At 34.9% G+C, this 24,468-nt stretch overlaps 1 protein-coding gene across 1 annotated transcript; it reads right to left on the bottom strand.

Annotated features, from left to right (window-relative positions):
• Window positions 1-178: 178 nt before the first annotated feature.
• LOC138333235 (scavenger receptor cysteine-rich type 1 protein M130-like) lies at window positions 179-20,601 on the bottom strand. The gene is made up of 24 exons (XM_069281479.1): window positions 20,499-20,601; window positions 20,151-20,181; window positions 19,068-19,224; window positions 18,789-18,946; window positions 17,268-17,409; window positions 16,499-16,662; window positions 14,059-14,206; window positions 13,401-13,570; window positions 10,598-10,748; window positions 10,232-10,383; window positions 9,345-9,492; window positions 8,691-8,845; window positions 8,144-8,306; window positions 7,484-7,656; window positions 6,228-6,384; window positions 5,537-5,724; window positions 4,724-4,868; window positions 4,046-4,203; window positions 3,501-3,651; window positions 2,939-3,102; window positions 2,119-2,291; window positions 1,639-1,780; window positions 990-1,192; window positions 179-285 (listed from the first exon to the last, which is right to left on the bottom strand). Exons 1-24 carry the CDS (start codon window positions 20,547-20,549, stop codon window positions 214-216), a joined length of 3,516 nt encoding a protein of 1,171 aa, XP_069137580.1. The 5' UTR covers window positions 20,550-20,601; the 3' UTR covers window positions 179-213.
• Window positions 20,602-24,468: the final 3,867 nt, after the last annotated feature.

Raw genomic sequence — 24,468 nt, 5'->3', positions numbered from 1 at the left:
AAATCTGAAATTGTCGAAGTATTGGTGATATGCCCGACAACATGAATGATCACCAATGGTTGAACTAGAACAGAGACGTGCTGATTACTTGTACGCTTCAGTCATTGTAATTGTTATGTTCTCTTTAATGATTAGCTACTGGTTATGATGCTAAACAGAACAACAAGGATCGATGATGTTTGTTTTTGTAAACTTTAATTCCTTGGTACTCGTTTAACAGTGTTGAGAAACGAACGTTTTTGCAGATAAATCTGTGGTAAGGAATAAGTTAGAACCTTGGTCCATCTGCAAAGAGAGAAACTTTGAAATGTTATCACAGAATCATATCGAATACATTTCCAATGTAAACTGGTATCTATGTCCTGAAAAAAATACTGAATCCGTTACAAAACACTGAATGTAACAGGGTCTTGGGAATTAATTTAATAGGGTGTTTGAATTACGTAAACAGGATCTTCCGTTAATTTAACAGTTCTTAAGTGACAGTCGGGAATTAGGTAAAAGTGTGAATGTACTCAAAGTTTCTTATGAAATGAAAAATAAATCAGGATCTTCGAACAATGATATTACGGTCTTCGAATCAGGATCTTCAAACTTAATTTAACAGTTCTTGGAGTTAATTAAACAGGTTATCTTGGAGTTAATTTAACAGTTCTTGGAGTTAATTTAACAGGTTTCTGGAGTTAATTTAACAGGTTCTTGGAGTTACTTTAACAGTTTTTGAATTCTAACAGGTTCTTGGAGTTTAACAGATTAAACAGGATCTTCAACTTAATTTAACAGGTTCTTAGAGTTAATTTAACAGGTTCCTGGAGTTGAGTGAATTTAACAGGTTCTTGGAGTTAATTTAACATGGTCTTCGAATTATGAGTCAAAGTTACAGGGATAAACTGTAGGCCTTCATGGTAAAATATCTCCTCTCGCGGTGTCGATAACAATTAGTATAGGATATATATGTGCACTGTATAATATTAAAAAAAGGTTCTTACATTAGCGGAACTGCAACCATTAAAAGACTTGGAGAATACTAATTCATCCCCGACAACGTGTCCACTGCATGTTTTAGCCCCAGCCAATGTTATACCGGATACTATGACGTCAGGACGAAGCAGCAAGGCAAGTGTCATGTTCACGTGTATATTCCAGTTATTGCCAACACAGGATGACGTCACGATATCGTCATACGTCAGTTCTGAAGGCAGTATGATATGTTAAATTATTATAATAATTGATTTATGTTTCGACTCTTAGTGGAAAATAAAACTATGACAACGAAATGACTAATCATGCATGAATTCAGAGAATATTTTACATTCATTATACTGAAGATGAAAAACAACTCATTTTTTTTTGTAATATGGCCTGTAATGAAAACTTTAATGGTAAAACTAGACATTAAAACAAAGCCGGTAATATGTCGGGAAAGCGGTATTTTTCATATATTTGTTGATGATTTGAACACTGATTTGAAGAGAAATTAAATAATTTATTTTTGTAAATTTTTAGATGGTATCAAACAGAAACAGCGTGTTAAGATACTTGTTTTAAGCAAATAAAAGCTCCGTAATTGTTACTCATGCACTATTTTTCCTAACAACAATGATATACTGTATATAAAATACTGTTGCGAATATTTACCACTCCATGTCATCCGGAATCCTGAAGAGTTGCCTTGCGAATTCGTCATGAATCGTACCCAAAATTCTCTTCCCGCCAAAATAGGAAAATTACCCGACGAAGAGAAATTTCCTAGAACTTGTCCGTTTGGACTCTCTCTAATCTGTTGTACATAGTACCGAAATGAAGCAATTTCATGACTGATGATAACTGCATTGTATATGTTTTGTCATATTTCTTTTAAAATGAACGAAAATATATTTACAAAAAAAATCTATTTATATAATAACAAAGGCGCGTACAAAATGAAAAAATATGATTTGCACTGGTGCTAATTTCAGGTAGATAAATGTGAAATAGTTCATAGAAAAAGTATACTATAGATTAAAATCATTTTATCATGGGAGTTACCATAGCCACAATAATTCTCAAATCGTCCATAATCTAGGTAAATCATTGCAAAAGAATACGGATAAAACCCCAAATAATTACAATGTTTACCTCAACTGAATCCCCAGAGTCGGCCATCTCTAGATCCTTTATTTCTAACTTGTATAAAGACGCTCTATCCCGTGGTCTAATCATGTACATACAGTCCGTGTTGTCTGTGTAATTCCCAGGATAACCTAAACTGGAAATCTCCCCGGAAATCTCCACCGATTCAAACGTGCAGTCTGATGATAAACAAGGCAAAAACAAACTAACAAAAACAGCGACAAATAAACATACAAAAAACACGTTAGAATTTACATCCATCGTCTGGTTTTCAAAATTTAAAACCACCAAGACCGTAAATATTGATGATTTGTTTCCGTGATTTTAAGTATTTAGTAAAACATGGCTGTGATGCCATCTATTGTTAGAACTTTAGGTATAGTTGAGATTTACTGTTACTACGGGATACAGTATACCTGCACAGAATACTTCTAATTCAAAGTTACATGTATTATGGTACAGTGTTGTTTTTTTTTATTTTTTTTTTTGTTTTTTTTTACTAACACATGGTGCCATATTTAGTAACAAAACCAAGGAATCTAATGGTCTAAGGAATGCTGTAAGATGTTCCACTAATTTATGAAAAAAACCCATCTTGCTGTAGATTTTAGCCTATTAAAACCTTATGTAATGTATAAACTAATTGGCAAAACTCAATATTAGTATAAATGCGCATTTGGACATACTATATGAAGAACAGATGTTTAGATACTTTCAATATCTGAAGTGGTTACTTTATGTAAAGTATTGAAATTAAAAAAGATGACAATGAATTAATTGTGTATAATTAATTGTTTACATCAAACCGGGATAATATGATACTCACTGAAGCAACTGACGAAGGCAACATCAGGAGATATGCCTTTATCCTCTGTGGACGCACACTGCTTGATGTGGTTCTCCCACCCGCCACATCTAAGCTGTCCCAGCATAACCCTGTAACCTCCAGGGACACCACGGTCGTCATGGAGAATCTGTGGCCTGGTGTTACTGTCAAAAACAATCAAATAAATAGTGTGGGTATGTTTGAATTTAATAAGTTGTTTGGTTATGATATTTTTGAATGAGTCTCAGAATGCAATGTGCTTATTTAGCAACCAATGGGAACATATATATGGAGTTTGAAGGGGAAATATCTTCAATTTGACACTTATAAGAACCTTATCATGATTAGTGTGTCCTATATATTTTCCGAGCGGTCCTGACACGTTGCCAATCGATTCCATTATTTGACATATTTCAATAGACACGAGTCTGGAAAATGTCAAACTTTATCGTAAATTCCAAAAATTATACTTATGTTCAACATATCGATGTTACATTAAAATTAGAAAATACAACCAAATGCAAGTCATCAGATTACGTTACCTTGGTGACACGTTTCATACCTAAATCCCATTGTTCTGCAGACAACAATGGCTTCATTATGTCCAAATATCGTCCCTTGGACGGATAGAGCCCCAGTCAATTCTCCGTTTAAGATTTCTATCCTACCACTAACTTCTGAGCTGCCTTCGACCAGTTTGACACTAATCCCATCTGAAATCGTAATAATTTGTCAAAATTCTGAACATGACGAATGTGTACTGAAAATGGCGGAAGAAAACATTTAGGAGAAATATTTGTGAAGTGGACAAAATCTGGAAAGAGGAGAAATACTTAAGGGCACTTGGAACAGAAGCATGCAAACAGAACTAAAACACCTGCATACCCTTGAAATTATTTCGGGAAATCAGCACAATAACAGGAACCTTTAGAAATGATTGGTTGCTTGTTGTTAACTAAATAGTTAGTCCCTTCTCTTTCTCCACCTTGGACCGCTACGGCAGGGGTTACCGTAAGAAAGTCGTCTTATATATACGGTATAATGAAAAGGATTGAGTAGGTAAGTCTAAATATGCAATTTCTGTATGCTTGGAACTTACAAACGTACCTGAACAGTCAACTCCTACAGCACTGTCACCACAGCCTGTCTTATCCAGATCTGCCTCACACATTCCGATATCACTCTCGTAACCATGGCAACGTAGTCTACCGACCGTCATTGAAGTTTGATTTCGTTTTATTTCATATGACCTCGGGGTGTTCGTGCTAACGTGGAAATAAATACTCATGTAAGATATTTACATAAATTCGATAAAACAAATGAAAACCTATACTTCTATGTCAAATGGAAAAACAGTCATTATAAGGACTACAATGAGGGATATTAAGAAAGGTACCGTCGTAATTCTAGTGTTAACGCTAATTTCGCGAATTTCTTTGTATCGCAAAAGTTTCCCCCACACGTAACATTTTGTGTATGTTTGGAACTATGCATCCTCGATACTCCGGGGCTTTCGATCACTTGTGATCGTAAGTGATCGGAATCCCTGGAGTATCGAGGATAGGAACTATGTTGCCGAACGTTTTACGGAAAGTTAATGACTAAAATCGAAATAAGCTAAATAACATGAACGCGAAATGATTCCACTGACAAACTACACAAGAAATTACTATTACTTGTTTCAATACTTTACAAGAATAAATAAATAAATGGATTTTAATCCTATTACACACACACACACATATAAGCTTTCCAATTCCTATTGCCTATTACCCTGTGACCTACCTGTACCCCAGAGTTCTACAAACGGGTGCTTCATTTCCATGGCCCCAATGTTCCCAGCAGAATGTTCCCCAGTGTCCGTTCTGGAACACCTCCAATCGCCCATTCCCGGGATTTGCACCCTCAGTAAGACGTACTTTGTACCGTCCTGTACAAACAGAGGATTCGCTGTATTTAGTGGTATGTTAACTACCTATCATATGTTGTATTTTATGGTGATTTTTGGTTTGGGTTATATATAGAGGATCTTACATGAGTGGCTATGTGATATGGAATTTATCAAACGAGTTCAATAACTTGATATGCCACAAGCCGTTATGGTAGTAAATGTAAGCTTAAAAGCATAGAAAGGAGATTGAATGCAAAGTATTGAAATACATGTATCATATTTTAAGATTCGATCATGGTTTATGAGATATCGCCCTGCTGTATGCAATGAAAGTGCTGTCATTTTAGTTCCCTCTTTACTTCCTCTCCAACACAGTCGCTGACTCTCTATAAAGCAGGTTAATCGTCTATAGCCAAACACCTTTACGCAACAAAACTCAAATCAACATTGCACTCACATGTAAACTTCTCACTGTGGTGTAGATTATAAGTCTTAAAATATGTAAATTTTATCTTGTTTATATTTTCACCTATACATAAATATTTATTTTTACATCGATTGCGAAACAAGTCATACAATTGCAAATCACTCTCGATGGGCCGTGCGCGGGGGGTCTTAGTTGAGAGGAAACCAGAGTGCCCGAAGAAAACCCGCGTGATCGGGTAGGTGACCTCTAACCTTTTCACTTCCATGCCGGGGAGTTTTACCTAGAGCAGCTGGGGCGCAGTTTACTCCGACGTCGTGACTATGACTACAGGTTTGTGTTGCCCACAGGTTTCTGACCTCACAAAATGCTAAATCTGACTCGTAACCGGAGCAGACGGGATCGACTTTAAGGGCAGTCCCTGTCCCCTCGCCAAACCAAGCGTCGTAAAACGTGGTAGGGGATGTGCTCCTATCAATAATACAAAAATAAGAAGGGGTGATAAAATATTAAGGTGTGGTAATTACTTATATGATAGATGTTTTTAGATAAGCCGGAAAACTTTCCAATATATATCATTAATGTCAATATAATTCAATTTTGCTTGCAATGAACACTTTCATTTACTTTATTAGCTCAAAATGGAAGAAATGGCGTCGTCGTTTGTAACGTGGCTTCTAAGTGATCAAGATAACAGCGTTGTGATTTCATAGAAAAAAAGATCCAACAATAAATTTGGAAATCAACTTAAGTAAAATGATTTATAAGGATAAATCTGATTATATGTTTTATGTAATAGATATATCATCATAACACGGTTTATTTAAAGTTAATCATAATGATAAATAATACTACACAGCAAGAAAAAGTTAAAATTGCACCATTTTTGAACACACTTCAAAATGACAATTTTGTTATTTAATCACGTAAATATTCGGGATTTTTTATGCACTTAATGTGGAACAAGTTCGTACCAGTATCCCAGACTTGTGCACACAGCCTTTGCGTCAGAAAAGTCGAAGCCATTGTCACATATAGTGAAAGTATTGTTTTCGAACTGCATCTGAACGGTTCCCTCGGGGACTATACCAGAAGCGGGTTTATGGCTCTCAACTGTCAGCTGTACATTAGCTAAAACATAAAACAGCAGAACATATATTAATCATTGAAATAAAATACAACCTAGTAAGAATATCCGGCGTTCCTAATCTCCTTACTGGTTAGTATACACCCGCATTCGTGAAACAGTGTCCAGTCTCACTATAACATAATATTATGTACTCAAAGTATTTTCTTCCGTGAAAAACTGACATTTGAAATAATGCATTTTCTACTACATTGTATTTGACAAGAACTGAGATAATTATTTAACGCAATCTCTATTAAGGAAATACAGAATCTAAGCCTTGACTAACAGAATGAGATATATTATAACAGTTGAGTCTTGAGAATGACAATGTTTTGGAGTGCATATTCACAGTGAAATTTGTGATTCTGATTTATATTGAAAATGGTTACTAAAACATGACGCATGCAGGGTTTTGTTTTTATTCAGAAGAAATTAATCCCACATATGTCTATTACACACTGGTTATAGTCACGGTTCTAGCATAGTTTTCAACCCGAATTGTTTAACATGTGATATTGAGTCTTTTCACCGCAAATCTGCGTGTTTTGTCTCAAATATAGCGATTGGACATTTTTTCTCAGCGCGAATTTTTACACAAATTTTCATTCATATTATTGAAATGCCCTTTTTATGTTTGTGTCATTCTTCCACCTACACTGTATAATTTACAACTGCCATTTGCATGCCAAGATAGGAAGGTCATATCCGACGCCAAATATGGTGGTAAAACCTGGTATGAACATAAGTGAGAATAATGACATTGTTATTTGGTGAAATGTATGGTGTGAACCAAACGCGCATTGTCCCCGTATTTTTTAACATATCTTGTTATTTACCAGCAACTTAACAAATCACGCGTCACTAAATTAGATATGTGGTTAGCAAAGTTAGTTCTGTTCAACTAAAACGGGGAAGTAACTAAATGGAATGCAGAATATCACTAGATGAAACTGGAATCAAAACCTCAACTCAAGTCGCCTCAAAACGATTGTCTCTAGTTTTGGGTTGAGTGATGTACATGTAACATTCATAATCAATCACTTAATCATGAAAGGTACATTTACTACTGCAATGACTCGTACGGTAAATACGGTAACTTACTTTCACATGAAACACCGGCATTGTTCCTATGGTCACAATCGGCTTCGAATTGCCATCGGCTGAAGCATTCACTGGTATCATATCCTTCCGCGTTACAGGGGAAGTGTGCATTGACCAATGGACCTTTACCATAACCAAATAGACTGTGGCCTAGCGCTTTCCCTGTTACCTGCCTGGAATAAATACAATAAAGCTATATTTCTCAATAGAAAAAAGAGGCCCAGCAACTGCAGTATTTTAGACATTCATTACTAACTTTTGAAGAATGAATTTTACAGTATTTTTTCAAAATACTGAAAATACACTAATATCTTCAGGAAAACGTATTGTTTTTTGTGGATATCACGTTTGGGACTGGTGTTTGGTTAACGCATCTTATGATGCATTCCAAGTGACAGTTTAAGTGGCTTAAGAATATTTTTTTGGTTTGGTGTTTCAGCTGAGAGCAGCCGTTTTTGGTGGGGTTTTTTATTATTATTTTCTGTCATATGTTTCTGACAGTTATAATTCGGGTTTACATATTTTGACGTTTGCTGCAAGATTACTGAATGGATTGATTTTTGAGGAAAATTTCTGAATCACGAAGCAAATCCCAGATTCCTGTATTGTATATTATGAACATTATTTAGATAAATAAAAAATCACGAGAAAACACCTTACCGGCTGATAGGGTATGTGGACAGGAGGTTACAAACGGCCGTAGCGTCTCGGTCAGTCCATTTGCGGTCACATACAGAGTACCACGTGTTATTGTGGCGGAATTCGACCCGGCCCTCCATTGGATGTGCGCCATCCACCAAACGTACCGGGAGTGGGTCCACAACTACAAGTTAGTAGACATCAAGCATTATTTGGAGTCTACTCTGTTAATGCATTATCAAATAAAGGAGATGTAAGAGGCCCCCCAAAAAAACTGTATACACAAAGAAAGGAAAAATCTGCTTTCCGATTCTAAATTCATGAAAATATTGTATTGCTTTAACCCATAAAATAAACTCAACTATTAATGCATACGTATTGGATTTTCCTATCTATTAATCAGGTAAAATAACAGAAATATGATAAATATATATATTTGTGATGCTAACTATATAATTACGCTCCATTTGAAGAGAAGATCTACAGAGATACTACTGATAGCACATACACACTATACATTGTATATCTAAGATGCCATTTTAAGGACTGAAGAGGTTATAAGACGTACAACACCTAACGCTGATTAAAGCTGTTTTGCAATCATTGTTGTTGTTGGTGATAACAGAGCAAGAGGACACATCACCGTTTGCCTTGATACAGTCAATGTCGCTTAACTGACCAAAGGTATCTGTATCTACAAAGGATGGACCTGGGATGCCGCCGCTACAAGACATTGCAAGACACTCATTTAGTTTATAATTTTTTTGATTAAAAATGTTTCTTTGCCGTTTGCAATTTTTGAAGAACCTCATAATTTTGAAGATTGGGAATCAAGAATCATTTCTAATTCTAAAAAACATATTTTTCAACATTGAATGACATTCAGTTGGTAATTATAGAAGTATGAATAACTTTATAACGGGAAATGATTTAATGACCCGCTTTATGTTGACTTTGCCGTTGTCCAGTTGGTATTAATACTCCCACAATTGCCAACCGAATGTAATTTCATACTTATATTTACGATATTTGAATTCACTATTAAAATTTATTATCGTTAATCCATTACAGCAGCCATCTTCTGTGGTCGCTAGAACGATAATTGCGCCGTCATAGTAATAATAATGTAAACATAAGCGGAAAGCAGTTCATGCTCTGAAGGTTTGGTAATGTTACATTGTGGGATTGAAGTGCAAATTAAATATGTAAAAAAAATAAGCACCTTTTATATCCAAGAGCACTGCAGATATTGCTAGCATCGCCTTGAGTGAAGCTTGTAACACAAACGGAAATCAACTTCTGATTGCTATAGAGATTTACTGTTCCTTCCCATGGTCCTTTTCCTCCAATGAGTTGAATCGGATGAGGAACTGGTCGGTAAAATAAAAATGGAAATAAACGAAAATAGATCAATGTACCACATCGTGTGAGTTTCATGTCATGCCTCTTAATACATGCACATACATATTAAATTTTATGCTGCAGTCGATATTATATATTTCGTATAAATATCTATAATGATATTCATTTTATATCTTTTATATTTTGTTAAAGGCCCACTACCTTTCCGAAACGGCTTTTAATTTCTAAAATGGGAATGTAAAACAAGGTCTATATTTTTGTAGAGTCTAAAAAATTATTAGCTTACCGTTAATACTACATTTATCATCACCTTCTGAACGATTTGATTAAAATAAATAAAATGTTTATTTTCATAACGCGGGTCGTATTATGTTTCCCGCCGTCGTCCTAAATACCGCGCAGTAGTTGACTATCACTGCGCCAGACGGCAAAACAGCGAATTGACTCTCCACTGTTTTTATATATTACGCAGGAAATCTTGCATATGTTTGGTGTCGTAACCTTATTTTAGGTCATCGGTATGCATTTTCTGATGTTATTAATGTTTTTTAAGAAACCTTTATATTTTGCTCCGGAAAGGTAATGGGCCTTTAAGTTTTTTTATTTATGAATGGCATTTATAGTAATGTTTAAAATGGGGTGTTTTTTTGTCCAATAAACGAATTCTGAATGAGTTGTTGACAGAAAAAAATGTGTATATCTATTTGCATGTGGTAAAAATTGATTTGAGAATTCATAAGCTGATACCACATGACAACTCGATATCGTCGTCGTGAGTACAACTGGTAGTTGTATTCCATTGAAAAAAATCACAGTCGGTCAAGGAGCAATCAGCATCAGCCATGAAAATACTGCCGGTACCACGACTATACTTCTGAGTGGTAAATATGCGTGGATATCTGGATGTGAACAGAAATCGTAAATCGTATCAAGGATGCAATCTACAAAGTGTTCTCCTCACCATGGAATGAGAGGATAACTCGTCCCATTTCAATTTCATATGCTAAACTGTAGATGTTACTGTACCTGTAAGAATAATAATATTCTACCAAAATTAATGAAAATTAATGAATTTTTCATCTTTAAAATCTGAATTCAACGGTTTAAACTTACGATGATGGAAAGCCAAGTTTACGGCACATTACACTAGCATCACGAATACTGAATCCTCGGCCACATATAGTTCCCCATCCGTGAAGATTATATATCTCAAGACGTCCCTCGTATGGATAGTGCCCACCAGTCAGTCGAATCCCACCAAAACCTATAAACGATTGAATGTTTACTGATTGGATTATTAAGTCCCGGTTACTTTTTATTTCCCTTTACTAACGGATTGAACTTAAGCATAATCCAAATAAAGACCATCATTCATCCGCATTATAGCCAATCAAACATTGTTTTCATTTTCTCTAGCTGTATCGAAGAGGTTCTATATATACATTGTATATGCCATATCATTCCATACTAAGTTTCAAATAGGGATTGGATTGCGCTTTTATGTTAACCATACTTGTATGGAGCAATTCCTCTAAGAATATATTCTATGGGGGCGCGTTAGCGCCCCATATTGAATATATTCTTAGAGGAATTGCTCCATACAAGCATGGTTAACATAAAAGCGCAATCAAATCCCTATATTTACACTCATACGACTTTTTTATTTATATTTTATGCTACAAAATCTTCATTTGAATTTGACGTAATTATTCAATAAAAGTCGGTCAAAAGTGGGAAGAGCTTACTCAATCGAACAGTGAAAGATGACTCTTCACGTAAGGTAGAATTATTCATCCGCGACGACAATAAAGTTCAATATTTCATTGTAAAATAAACATGACAAACAAAGTAAATTTCAGAGAAATTCATCAGATCAGAACTTTAAATACATATTAGATTTTGCTTAAAGTTAATATATAGCGTAATAACATAAAGAATTTGTACTAGACCACATGTGTGAACTCTGTGACTGTTTTTTGTGCAGCGAAGCGAAGCTGACGCACGCTTACACACTGAAGTTTGCCAAAGTTGTCAAAACACCGATGTTCAAGTAGCTCAACGTGTTTGAGATTGTCGTCTGACTTGACATTATTACATCCTTGGGAACCATGTGATTATATAATCTACGCTTAGATCCATCGCCATCTACAGACGGAACATTTTCACTTGTGTTCGATGGGTACAATGTATTTGTGGTAACGCGTAACTGTCAATAATACACATGATAAAATTCTCAAAGAACAAAAACAAGAGGATATGTTTATTACTGACCTCTGTCAGAGGGTCTCACGCCCGTCCACCCCAAAGACGCGATCGTAGGATGAACACAGACACAGAGGTAATGTTTACATTTGACAGCACTGCACGTCGCCCCGGTCGATATATTTTCCCGTTTCTTTATACAATTGTTAATTTTAAAAAAATGTTGGTATCATATATAAATATAAAACATATATGTATTGTTTACATTTTCCCAAAATTCTATGAAAAACAACAATATACACGTAATGTTGTGTCAAAATGTAAACAAAGCCATGTGTTTCTTTAAAAAAAGTAACTCCTTTACGTTGCATAGAACATTTTCATACGCAAGTTCAAAGTTACCATGCAGTTATGGTAAACAAAATCGGCTAGTACTTGCGTATAGTGAACAAGCCTAGCAAGTGTAAATATATTGAATTAACCTGTAAATGTTTCGTTCGAACAGCGACGAGTTTTAAAGGGCAAGTTGGTATAGAGAGGGCTTTCCTTATTTCTGGATGAATACCAGATATATTTCATCGAGTTAGGTTGAAACTTATTTTTCACGTGTGCGAAGCACGAGTGAAAACTATGAAAGTTTCCACCTCATGAAACAACTTTTTTTTTTACCAAATAATGATGTAACAATCAAAATGATATGTTCACTGTCAATGCTACATTCCGATTGGCCAAAAGCGAGTGAAAATATCGAAAGTGATATTTTCACTGCAAAAAATGAAGAACAAGCGCGATATTTGGGTTGATGTTGGAAATTCACCGGTTCTTATGAAAGGTGGACGAGTTATTAATACCGTTGTGACCTGCACGGATATGTCTTATCCGCTCTTCTCATTGGTGTTGCTACGTCTTGCAACTTGAACTCCAACCGTACCCGCACCAGTGGAGTAAAATAATTTTGTCTAGATCCACTTTAATTGACCTCCATGAAGTTGATTCCTAGTTCCTTATTCCATTTCTTATTCGATTTCCTGATTATTAATTTAATTCTCTGATTACTTATTTATTTCTCTGATTACTTATTCGATTTCCTGATTACTTATCCAATTTTAAAGTATTTAGTAACATATCAATTAGTTCAAAATGTATCATTGAGCACCACACTGCTATTTCTAACCTTTAAATTCCATATTAAGCGTGCTTTATTTATTCGAATCCCGGATTCCTTGTGCGCATCGGCTGGAGTTGCCTAGTAATGCCCAATACTAATGAATTGTGACCTCATGATGACGTGAACATTTCACAAGCGCAAACATCTGAAATATTGGACTCATTTTACTATAGAATAGTATAGGAAATAGGATGAAAAGATTTACAATATTCTATCCTACATAGTGACACCTATTTGACGTCATGTTCCATAAAATGACTTTACTAACAATATATGACATCCCCCATACTCCAGGGGCAATGATTGTCCTTATAAACAAACGCGGACTATGCCAAAGCAAATTTGAAGGTTCTGTGCTCGACAACAGATGAGACAGGTGAGTCAGGTACATTGGTCCTTTGATGGACATCAAAAGATGACTTTTAAGTTGAGTATCACTCTCTATATTATCTCCCAAGGAAGACTGTATAGTCCAGGAGAGGATATTACAACAGTGATAGTAACTCCTGAAATATCGAGAATGGACATAGTTTGTAAAATTCTTACCGCAATCGACGGATACATCTTCACTATGGTGACAGTTATGAGACCCCCAGCTATTGCCACGAAAATGACAAGTTCCTATGTCTGTTTCAGTTCCACTACACGACAAATCATCCAACCATATCTGTCCCGATCCTATACCGTATTTAGCCGTGCTTACGTCAACATTACTTCTGAATTAATAAAAATTAAAAAAGTATTCTGTTACAAAAAAAAAAAAACCAATATCACATGGAGAGTAAAACGACACGACTGTACAACATATAATAACATATTCTTTCTTCAAATGCATGTCTTCTTAGGTATATTTTATGAAAGTCAACTATTGAAAATCAGGTAATGCCATATAACTGATTTTTGAAACATTATAACAATACTACAAAAAAACGTAGTTGATATTTCCGTGGGTAAACTATGTGGATTTTTTTTTATCACAAAGACTATGTCACGTAAAACGTTTCAAAATCAATATAGTAAAATATTTATTCATAAAAAATTTAAAAAATGTTAATCAATTGTAATCATTTGTTCAATCATTTAATATCATTTTATATTCTAATTATTCGTAACTTTATTTTTTTCAGTTGTTTTATGGACTTTTCACGAGACACGCTGTAATGTGTAACAGGTTAATAGTTCCAGTCTTATTTCTTAAAATTACACGTTTCGGTGTCCTAGTATTCGGCAGGCAACGGTAGCTTCTGGATCGCCGAAACTATCGTCACACACGCTTCCCCATGAACCTCTGAAGACTTCCAGGCGTCCTCCGTTCATTTTGGAACCGTTTACCAACCTTATAGCATTCGCATCTGTAGAACACAATAGCGTTAATGAAGATGGGTGTAATATATTGTACGAATATTATTAAATGATAGTTTGATTTAAACTATCCCACTGTATCATTACTACATGGTATTTGTTTTAAAGGTAGGTTTCGCCCAACCAAATTAATATTTTTTTGTAAAATCCTTTCAACGGAAGAAAAGATGAAAAAACAAATTAAAAATACCTCAATTTAATTTCTTTATGCGTATGAAATTGAACAAATGTGTCTTGAATACAAAATTGAAGGATATCCTTGATTTATTACGATATGTCAGTCAGACAGGATAGTATGCAAATGAAGCTGCGATGGATTGTGTTGTCGAAGATTCACGCATGTGCATTGTTACGCACCAAAAGTAAACAAATGGCTGAACCAAAGCGTGTGGGGAAAAAATTATCTGAATCGGCAACAAAGAGGAGGAAATTATAATGGAATCGGTAGCACGTTAGGATATATCTAGGGAATGAAATTCAGAGATGGCATGTAGAAATAGAAGAAACAGAAGCCACGTAACTTGCCCGGACTCTGTTGGGACTCGTGTTGCACTAGTCCGAATGATTCTGACTATCTATCCGCTTTTTATATACTGACGGGGGCGGATGATAGTCAGAAGTCCGTGCTCTTTCGAAACGCCAAAAGTCAGCGACCCTCACCAGGGTCGCTAGTTTTTCAATGTTTTCTCTTTTCAGGTTTCATGTGATTTTTTTGATAATTGCATAGTTCGATAGAAAAATTATTTTTACACTACCTTCCATATCAATTATATGTGTAAACGACTGTTAACAAATGCATTTCCTCCAGTTTCTTCGGACTTCGTCATTTTCAGCACGTTGTTTGTATATGGCTGCCCAAAACCAATCTCGCGAGAATTTGAGTGACGTCAGAAAATGAAGGTTAAAAATCAACGGCTTCCCTTGACTTCCGGCGAGATTTTAATCACGTGATAACTTCAACCAATATGGACGATCTAGCCGGGAAATTTGAGAAGTCTCAAAGAAATACCACAAGTTGCACGCTGAGAGATATAATTTACTTTTTTCAACATGTCAAGGTAGTGTAAAAATCATTTTTCTATCGAACTATGCAATTGTCAAAAAATCACATGAAACCTGAAAAGAGAAAACATTGAAAAACTAGCGACCCTGGTGAAGGTCGCTGACTTTTGGCGTTTTGAAAGAGCACTGACTTCTGACTATCATCCGCCCACGTCAGTATATAAAAAGCGGATAGATAGTCAGAATCATTCGGACTAGTGTTGCACGTGATAAGTTAAATTTCAACACATATGCCAGCGCACATACAGCGGCAGACAAACTAGATATATATTTGATGTACTAAGCTAGCGAGCGTATGTAAGTAACATGAAGTGTTTTAGATTATATGATATGTATAAACAGTCCATCGCATTTCGATTTCTTGTTGTTATTTTTTTTTACTAAACATGCCGTGGCAAGACTGTCACTGCTATCTGACGTTTTGTTGCACGCTTCCGTTTGTTGTTGTGGCCTCGTTTTGGGAAAACATACGTCATGTTCTATGTAAAGATTAATTTCGCTCTATTTTCCTGGTCAAACTAGGCAACTGACCAAACATATTGTTCGCTGTATGCATTAAAAATAATCTGAAGATTATATCTATGTACAGGATAAATTTCAATTTCGTAGTCTTTATATTTCATTGGGCGAAACCTACCTTTAACCTGTTTCGATATGACAGCACACTTCATTACAATTAGTCCCATTCACGTACCATGTGATACCGATAACGTTTGTGCGGTACTTAGTATCTTCATTGGTGATGGAAGGTAACTCTTTGTAATCTTCCCGCTGAAATGACGTTAGCACGGGATATCATCTTTTGACGTCATTCCATTACAAGTAGTTCCGAACAAACTAGTCATATTACATACTTCAATAGCCTTACTTCAATACCAATCTCTCCCAGATTACGTTTTTTCAAGAATGTTGAAATTTCGCTGGGCCGTTTACAGAGGTGAAACTGTGGGGACCGCAATGCGCTCTGGGAGAGATTGCTTCAATACAATTATTTTCGCAGCGAAGTATTTTTTATGGATAACTTTAATGAATTTTGATGTTACGGAGATATAATTCATAAATCTGATTGCACTCTCATCATAAACCTCAAAGCGGTTTATAATCAGAGTACACTCAGATTCTTGTGAACTAATACAAAGAATATTTGATATCATTTGTCAATCAGCTGATATCAACGTATGTTGCATCATTTACGATTGACTTCAATCCCATATACTTACTACACGATACTCCGACATCTTCGCCATGTTGACAGTTATGTTTTCCCCATCCTGGAAATGTACAGTCCTGTATATCATTTTCAGTACCATTACATTTTACGTCGTCCATCCATATATTCCCGGATCCCTCGCCATACCCAGCAGAAGTTTGTACGACTGGGTGCCTTAAAGTAAAACAAACAGAAAATACCATTCAAAATATGCATGTAAAGAATCCTGAAACAATTAGTTCAAAGAATGGATGTTTCTTGCTTTTAGTGTCTTCGAATTCAATTCCTGATTGTATATTGAGAAAACAAAAAATACTAGACTGTTCACAAATACGACGTAAATATCAAATGATATTGAACAATGTATGCGAAATTATTTATATTTTTTGATAGATTTGTAATACCCCGCCATTTTGAAATAAATTCGAAGAAATCCACGACTGAAAGTCATTGGTTTTTTAATGAACTATTATATGATATTTTCAACAAAAATTCCGTTGTTTGCATCTTTTATAGTTAAACCAGTCAAGTTTGTGGGGAAAAATGTTGAAATTTTACCGAGGAAATAGAAATTTTGTTGACACCGTGACGTCACGGGGCTTTATTGCATGGGTAGCCATGCAATACAGCCTCAGACGACATGAGTGTATTACCCTAGACTAGCCAGTATTACACCCGTAGGTATGAAAGAAATATATATATAGCATATCCTCTTTTGCTTAATCTTTACATTAATTTTTCAAAACATTTGACATTGTATTAGTCACTACTAGACTCACAATGTATTGTATCCTAGGGACCGACACACAACGATAGCATCGTCTGTACCAAAGTAATCGTCACAGACTGTCCCCCATCTACCGTTATGGAATACTTCAAGTCGTCCTATATATTCACCCCGTGATAACCGAATTGGAAGGTCTGTAACAACGGAAAATGAAGAAATTATAACACGAATATAATTCCATCAAAGTGTCTATTTAAACACTGATAAAACTTCTACAAATCAAATGCGTGGTTTAGAATGACTGAGATGAGTTTTACAATGTATTTTGATGATTTTAAAGTATCAATATCTTTAAAGGGACAATTCAGTCAAAGAGAACATTAAAATTTGTACAAATATCGGAAAAACCCCTATTCTAATGGAAATTAGATCAGTCGGTTTTACTGTGATATGCCAGAAAAGCCCATGGTGGTGAAATGTTCAAACTCGCTCGCTATCCGCCATTACACATTGTGGTCGAACATCTTGTATGCCGAACCCTTTCCCTTGCTCGTAGAGTAATGCAACTTTTGTCTAGAACTGCTCAAATCGCTCTGACAGTAGTGTGTTTACCTTATTAGGTGAATTATCTTGCCTCAAAATCATTTCATCACCTCCTTAGTGGTTATGTAGTTCATTTGTTTAACGTTCGTGACTTTGGCTCGGGTATGAGTAATGCGTACATATTGTACCTGCTTAATCGTATTGATCAACGATTTGTAATTACAACGGTATCAATTAAAATACTAAACATTGACGTGGAATTTGTCAATATTTTGTGTTATATATTTCATAAGAAATGTAGAACAATACATTTATGCCATAGTTTGCTTCTTGGTTATGTAAAAGAATTAACCTGAGTGAATTGTCTCTTTAACGGTCATATTTCGATTTAAAGTTCCCCGCATATCGAAATGATAATTGTGAATGTCGTCGTCATACCATTATGCAACCCTGCTCGAACTAAACATACCGAATTCACACCATCGGCACATTGTTGTGTAACTCAAAATAATAATTGTCTTGCTAAGACATATTTACAAATTAATCTTTTAAGCGACATTTTTTTAAAAGGTAGTGGCCCTTTAATGGTCATTTTTAGTCTAGTTCGTGTGTTTTGAATTATTTGAACATTACGTGCTTGAATGTTTTTGGAAACACGCCGCGCAGCGGTAATTTTTCTAAAATGAAGAACGAAAAATTGCAATTTTACAACTATAATTTACCGCCATTTTGAAAAAAAAATTCGAAGAAATCCACGACTGGAAGTCAATTTTCCATACCTGAAAAATTACGTGATATTATCAACACAAATTCTGTTGTTTGCATCTTTTATAGTAAAACCAGCCATATTTGTGAAAAAATGTTTAAATTTTACCGAGGAAATAGAGATTTTGTTGACACCATGACGTCACGAGGCTTTATTGCATGGGTAGTCAACTAGTCATGCAATACAGCGTCAGGCGACATGAGTATATTGCCCTAGACCAGCCAGTATTACAACCTTAGGTATGAAAGAAAAACAATTATTTACCACAGCTAACAGCGACATCCTGGCTGTGCTGACAGTTGTGTACTCCCCATCCGTTAAACCGGCAGGAGGCCAGGTCAGTCTCTGACCCCTGACATTGTAGGTTATCCATCCATATCCGGCCTGTACCCACACTATAGTGATGTTCTACACGTACACTCCTATTTGGAAGAACAATAAAGTTACTGTTAGGATAATTATCAGGAAGGGAAAATAAAGACATTTATGAATGAAATAATGCAATTCTCAATCAGTTATTGTTTCTGGTCAGTTATACCTTACCTGGCTGGTGACCCAATCATACGACAGACTACCTGGGCGTCACGTGTGTCAAACCCGTCCGAGCAGATCGAGCCCCAGACACCGTCATGGTAGACCTCTACCCGTCCATCCCACTTCCTCCCGTGTAGACTCCCTACCAGTCTCACCTGGGTCAGTGCTAATTATGGACAATATACCTTATAGTCGGTTATTTTCACGGGTTAAAATTTTCGCGATTTGAACTAAAACGAAATGTTCGCGAAACTGGCTATCTGGATAAAAATGATTCAAAATTTCTCAATATTTCGTAAATCAAATATCGCGAGAATATTTCACCCGTTGAAATAACCGACTGTACGGTAATAAGCATTATTGTCTTATCGTATCATAATCACCGAAAATTCATATGTGAGATTTTTTAGGAACTAAAAACATAACAAAAAAAACTATATAAAAAATTGATATACATTAAATAATGGAACTCTGGATTGATTGTTTTTAGATCATAGAAGAGATAAGGCGATATTCAGAATTCATCCTAAAGTTCCACAAAGCAAATGTACTTAGTAGGTCAAGTAAAACTCGGCTGATAGCATGAAATGATTCGACAATAATCATGGATTCAGTTGCACTTTTCAATCGCTTATGTACTACTATCAACAGGAAAAGATAATTTGAGGATCACTGATATCAGTAATGTGAAATCTTATCATCAACGGTAAAAAAATCACGTGGTTCGTTTTAACAGGATATAGTCATTTGGGAAGTTAAATTTTTAGTGTTAAAGGTAAGCGAAAGTTACCGGAAAATATCACCTGACTTTGGTGTGTATATCAACCTATGAAGGTCATTTCACTCATTTGATCGAGAGATGGGTGTACCAGATAAGTTATCAGTCATATTTAATCACATGGCCACTACAGCAGATAGATATTTTTGAAAAAACCTACTATATGTAGGAGTTTACCATACTTCAATAAATTGGCGAGTAATAAAAATACACTTGCATGACATATACATGTACATTATAGAAACCCAAATGCGATCGGACCTTTTTACAATGTAACTACACTAAAAATACTTGTCGTTATACACACAACTTACCTGCTGTATGGAAAAAACATAATTGATATATCTGTGGAGAGAAAATAAATAATAAACTTGATACGGTTCTGATAACGTTTGTCACTGTGATCATTTAAAATCATTTTATCCCAAAATGTTACTAATTGTGTATTGATAGATGAGCAATAGGAACTTTCTACCAAAAAGTCAAAGCTGCACACATAATTATATGACATTTCTTATCCTATTGCATTAACTCATTCACCTCTGAAGACATATTTAGGTTCTTCTAAATAAAACTAGACCAGTCCATTACGAAATTAAGGGGTTGAATGAGTGTACTCCTAATAAGTATTAAAACCGGTTGCATCTCATAAAAAAACTTACGAGAAAAGGCAGTAGATGGAGTGCTCTGTTGAGTAAATGTGACCTTCCCATTCTTCCTGGTCTACTGATTGTGTATGTAGGATAAGGCGAGAAGACTGTATGTTTCCTGGTACTATACACTGATAAGATATCCTTACCTCCATTTGCCTTTTTTCTTATCGATAAATTTGTCATAAAATTTATAATCTATGTACTGTAAACCATCTTATTTTCGCGGCCATTTCATTCGCGTTTTCATCAATAACTTTTGTTCGCCGAGATTTAACTTCACGATTTTTAATCGCCCACCACGAAATCCACGAAAATAATTAACACGCGAAAACATTTTTATAGTAATTCTGAGTACACAACACTTATCTGACACGACGTCATAATTTCTATCAATACTTTTGATTAGAAATCTTTCCTTTGTGATTAATTTTCGCGAATTTCACTGTACAAGTTTATCTAATTCCGGGAAAAGTTATCTCCGCGAACTTGTTTTTGGAAAAGATATTACGAAATCAAATGACCACGAAAGACTATTGAATCAAGTAACTGAGCCAAAACGTCCAAATAAGTATTTAATATATCAAAATGTAAAAGAAAATATCTTTTGCTATATCCAGGTGTTCACATAATACAATTTTAAACTCTCTAATGTAGATAATGATAAATATATATGCTGACACTACTGGCGAATAAGGTCATGTCTTTATAGAGACGACATACTTATCTAGGTCCCTACAGGTGAACGTCACAGGCTCAATACAAACCAGAATCAGATGGTGACTCAATACTCACATTTTTCACAATTTCTCCTTTCTGGATAAAGTGTGATATCGCTTTAGAAGTATAATTTCCAATCAGGTAAAAATATTGTTTTTACGATTGACTAAAATCATTCTGGATTGGTTTCAGCAGTCTCTCGCTTTCCTGTTAGTACATCTACTTAACTTCCAAAATAATAGTGCACATGTAGACCTGAATGTCTGCGAATGTTTCATTGGTAATAAGATCTCGATGGATTTCAGTAGTTTGAACCAATCCAATTTCCCTTTCAGTTGTATTTAATTAATGTTCTCTTTGTTTCTGGCTTTTCTGATTTGCCTATTCATTTTTTTTTCATTCCACGATGAAAAAAAAATCCAAGAATGGCGCGGAAACCCGACGTTATCGTGACGTCACAATAGAAACATTGACGTTGCGTATTGGTTTGGCACAAAAAAATCCCTTTTGGAAAAAATGAATGGAATCGTATGTGTAAACGTATTTCATTTTATATAGTAGCCTGGAAAATTAATTATAAGCAATGAAGTCACTATTTTTTAATTTCATCGGGTTAGGAATTAAATTTTGTTCGCAAACTTTTGTGAGAATCCGCTATGCGTATTCACACAGTTTACAAACAAAATTTCTTTCATACCCCAATGACATTAAAAATAGTGACTTCAATGCTTAAATATTTATGTACTTATGGATTTTTTAAAGATATAATAATCAAATTCAAAGAAGACAGCCAAGTAAACACAGTTTATTTAATGATTTTAACGTCGATTTATTTGCGAAGACTCAAATGGATCATCTTGCATGCGTTTGAAAACTTGTCGTTTGCGGTTTACTTACTATTGATTTCATATTCCAGTGAACAGAATAGACTTTGGTTTTTACTATATCAGAGTGTCTAGTTCTTTAGAGTTGTATTGCATCCCTAAGGACGCCAGTAGATTGTGCTAAAACTTTAAATTTGGTGTTTAGGTCGATACCACTTTAATTATTTTGATCTCTTGTGAAATTGTTCAACGAGTTGTTATATTTTGGTTGTTCATGATACTAAAACACTGATGTCGTTACATTGGTTAAGGTTCTTTGTTCATCCATATTTAGTTTTTAAAGAGCGGGTATCACTTTGGGCTGTTTGACGGCCACTAAGTGATAAGCAAAATATTTGCAAGAAGATACTTTAGGACCAGCTGCATAATGTATGTTATTCAGAACATCCGATTTTTGTAGGCTCGTGGTAATTTCATAGGTCAATGGTCAAAGGGTAAAAATTGGTGTTTCCATTTTTTAGTCACAATTAATTAAATATAATAGTAGAAATGTTTTGCCTGAAAATCAGGGTTTTGTAATATTTCAGTTAAAAATGACATGAAAAATTGGAGAAGTAGGTCGCAGTGACCTAGCTAAGTATTTGTTCTATTTTAGCTTTAAAACTTCAATTAATTTTGCTGAAAACTTTGATTTGGTAGCTTGGGGTTGATGTTTATCATTTGATGTGGATCTTAACATGATCTGATCTCCCACCATGACTGCACACTAGGGTCATATAAATGCACTTAAATTTAATTAATTATATCGTCTACGAACTAAGTACGTTCTTGGTTTTTCCATTTAATTTAATTTTATGTGAGAATCCTTCGTAACTCGTACAATGAATGAATAATGATAGAATTGTGCCCACTGTTCCACTACATCACATTTTAAAGGCGTAAAAGGCGACTAAATTTGGGATCTTGATCTCATGACTACCTAGATAAAAAAACATTCATTTTTCAACAATTTCATATTAAAATCATGGTTTGCTTAAGTCTATCAGCTATGTTTGCTTAAGTATCAGCTATGTATCTTCTGCTTTTTCTTTCATTGTTTCAACATGTTTTAAGGTATTTAAGATCGGTTTATAAAATAATCTCAAGCAACACGCACAAAGCAAAGAAAATGTTCGAATTGTGTCTGCTGTCCCATTGCATTATCGTATAAGGCGACTAAATCTGGAATATTTATGATGTGGCTCTCGTAAACAAATCATTATTAAACATATACTGCTCAGTGTAAGATTTCTTTGAAAAGAACTGGTTTGTAGTTACAGAAAAGTCTTCATCAGAACGGTACCTTATCTTAAATGTTTATATTTTTGGATCTAGTTATCACCGTCACATATGTGTCCCTAAAATATTATTATTGTAAGCAGATTATGTCAAGATATAAAGTGATTAACATCAGTCTCAAGCTACCAAATCGTTGTAAAATTAAGGTTTTTCGCAAAATTAATAAATTTGTAATGCGAAAATAGAACAAGTTTAACTAGTACACAATATAACAAGAAATTTTTCCTCAAAATATTTTGCTTATCGTTGAGTGGTCGAAAAACGGCTCATAGTGATATCCCTCAATCGTAATTCATTCGATAAATGGTAATATCTAAATATAATTTTATTAACGAGATAAAACATAAGCACCTATTCTATAAATAGAATTATGTTTTAGTTCCATTATATGAATATTACTTATTTACTTCACGAAGTTAAGTAAGGATAAGCGAAAATCTGTGAAATTGATAACGAGTTATCTTTCTTATAACCTAAACTACAGAATGGCATGCAAAAGGAAGGGAAAACAAAATCACACCAAAACGGTTTTTATTTTTATATATCCGTACTATTTGTTTATCTTTTGTCAATTGAACAGACTCAGGGGCCCACCTTCAAAATTTATAATAAATCAATAGAGTTTGAATATATATTATATATTTGGCTATTATATTTCGAACTCTTTTAATTTGATAAATGATAGTAAAGTCATAATTTGCATAATCTCAATGAGCATGAAAGCGTATTGCAATTTTTTTAGACATGTATATTATTCTATGATCAGATAAGACATATAAATCACATAAATTACTGGTTAGTCAGCTGTCAATCAAATCGTCCGTGAATCTCACGTGACGCATTTTGTACTGTATAGTTACTAATATTCTCGGGGTTTTAATTTCGCTATTTTGCAGATCCATCCAAAATTGCGCAAGTTAATATCTCGCGAAATTTATCTTATTCATGGTTTGACATGTCTTAGCCTGTCTTATGAATGACACTTTCAAATGCTACAAAGATAATTCACGAAAATAACTCGCGCGAATAAGCTCCAAACGCGAAATTTTACAACAACGATATTCAACAACTATATAGTCTGCTACGACATTTGCTGCGAC

The sequence above is a fragment of the Argopecten irradians genome, chromosome 10 (genome assembly GCF_041381155.1).
Source record: "Argopecten irradians isolate NY chromosome 10, Ai_NY, whole genome shotgun sequence".
NCBI lineage: Eukaryota > Metazoa > Mollusca > Bivalvia > Pectinida > Pectinidae > Argopecten > Argopecten irradians.
Note: the sequence above shows the minus strand (reverse complement) of the source record. Positions and strands in the feature narration are given on the sequence as shown.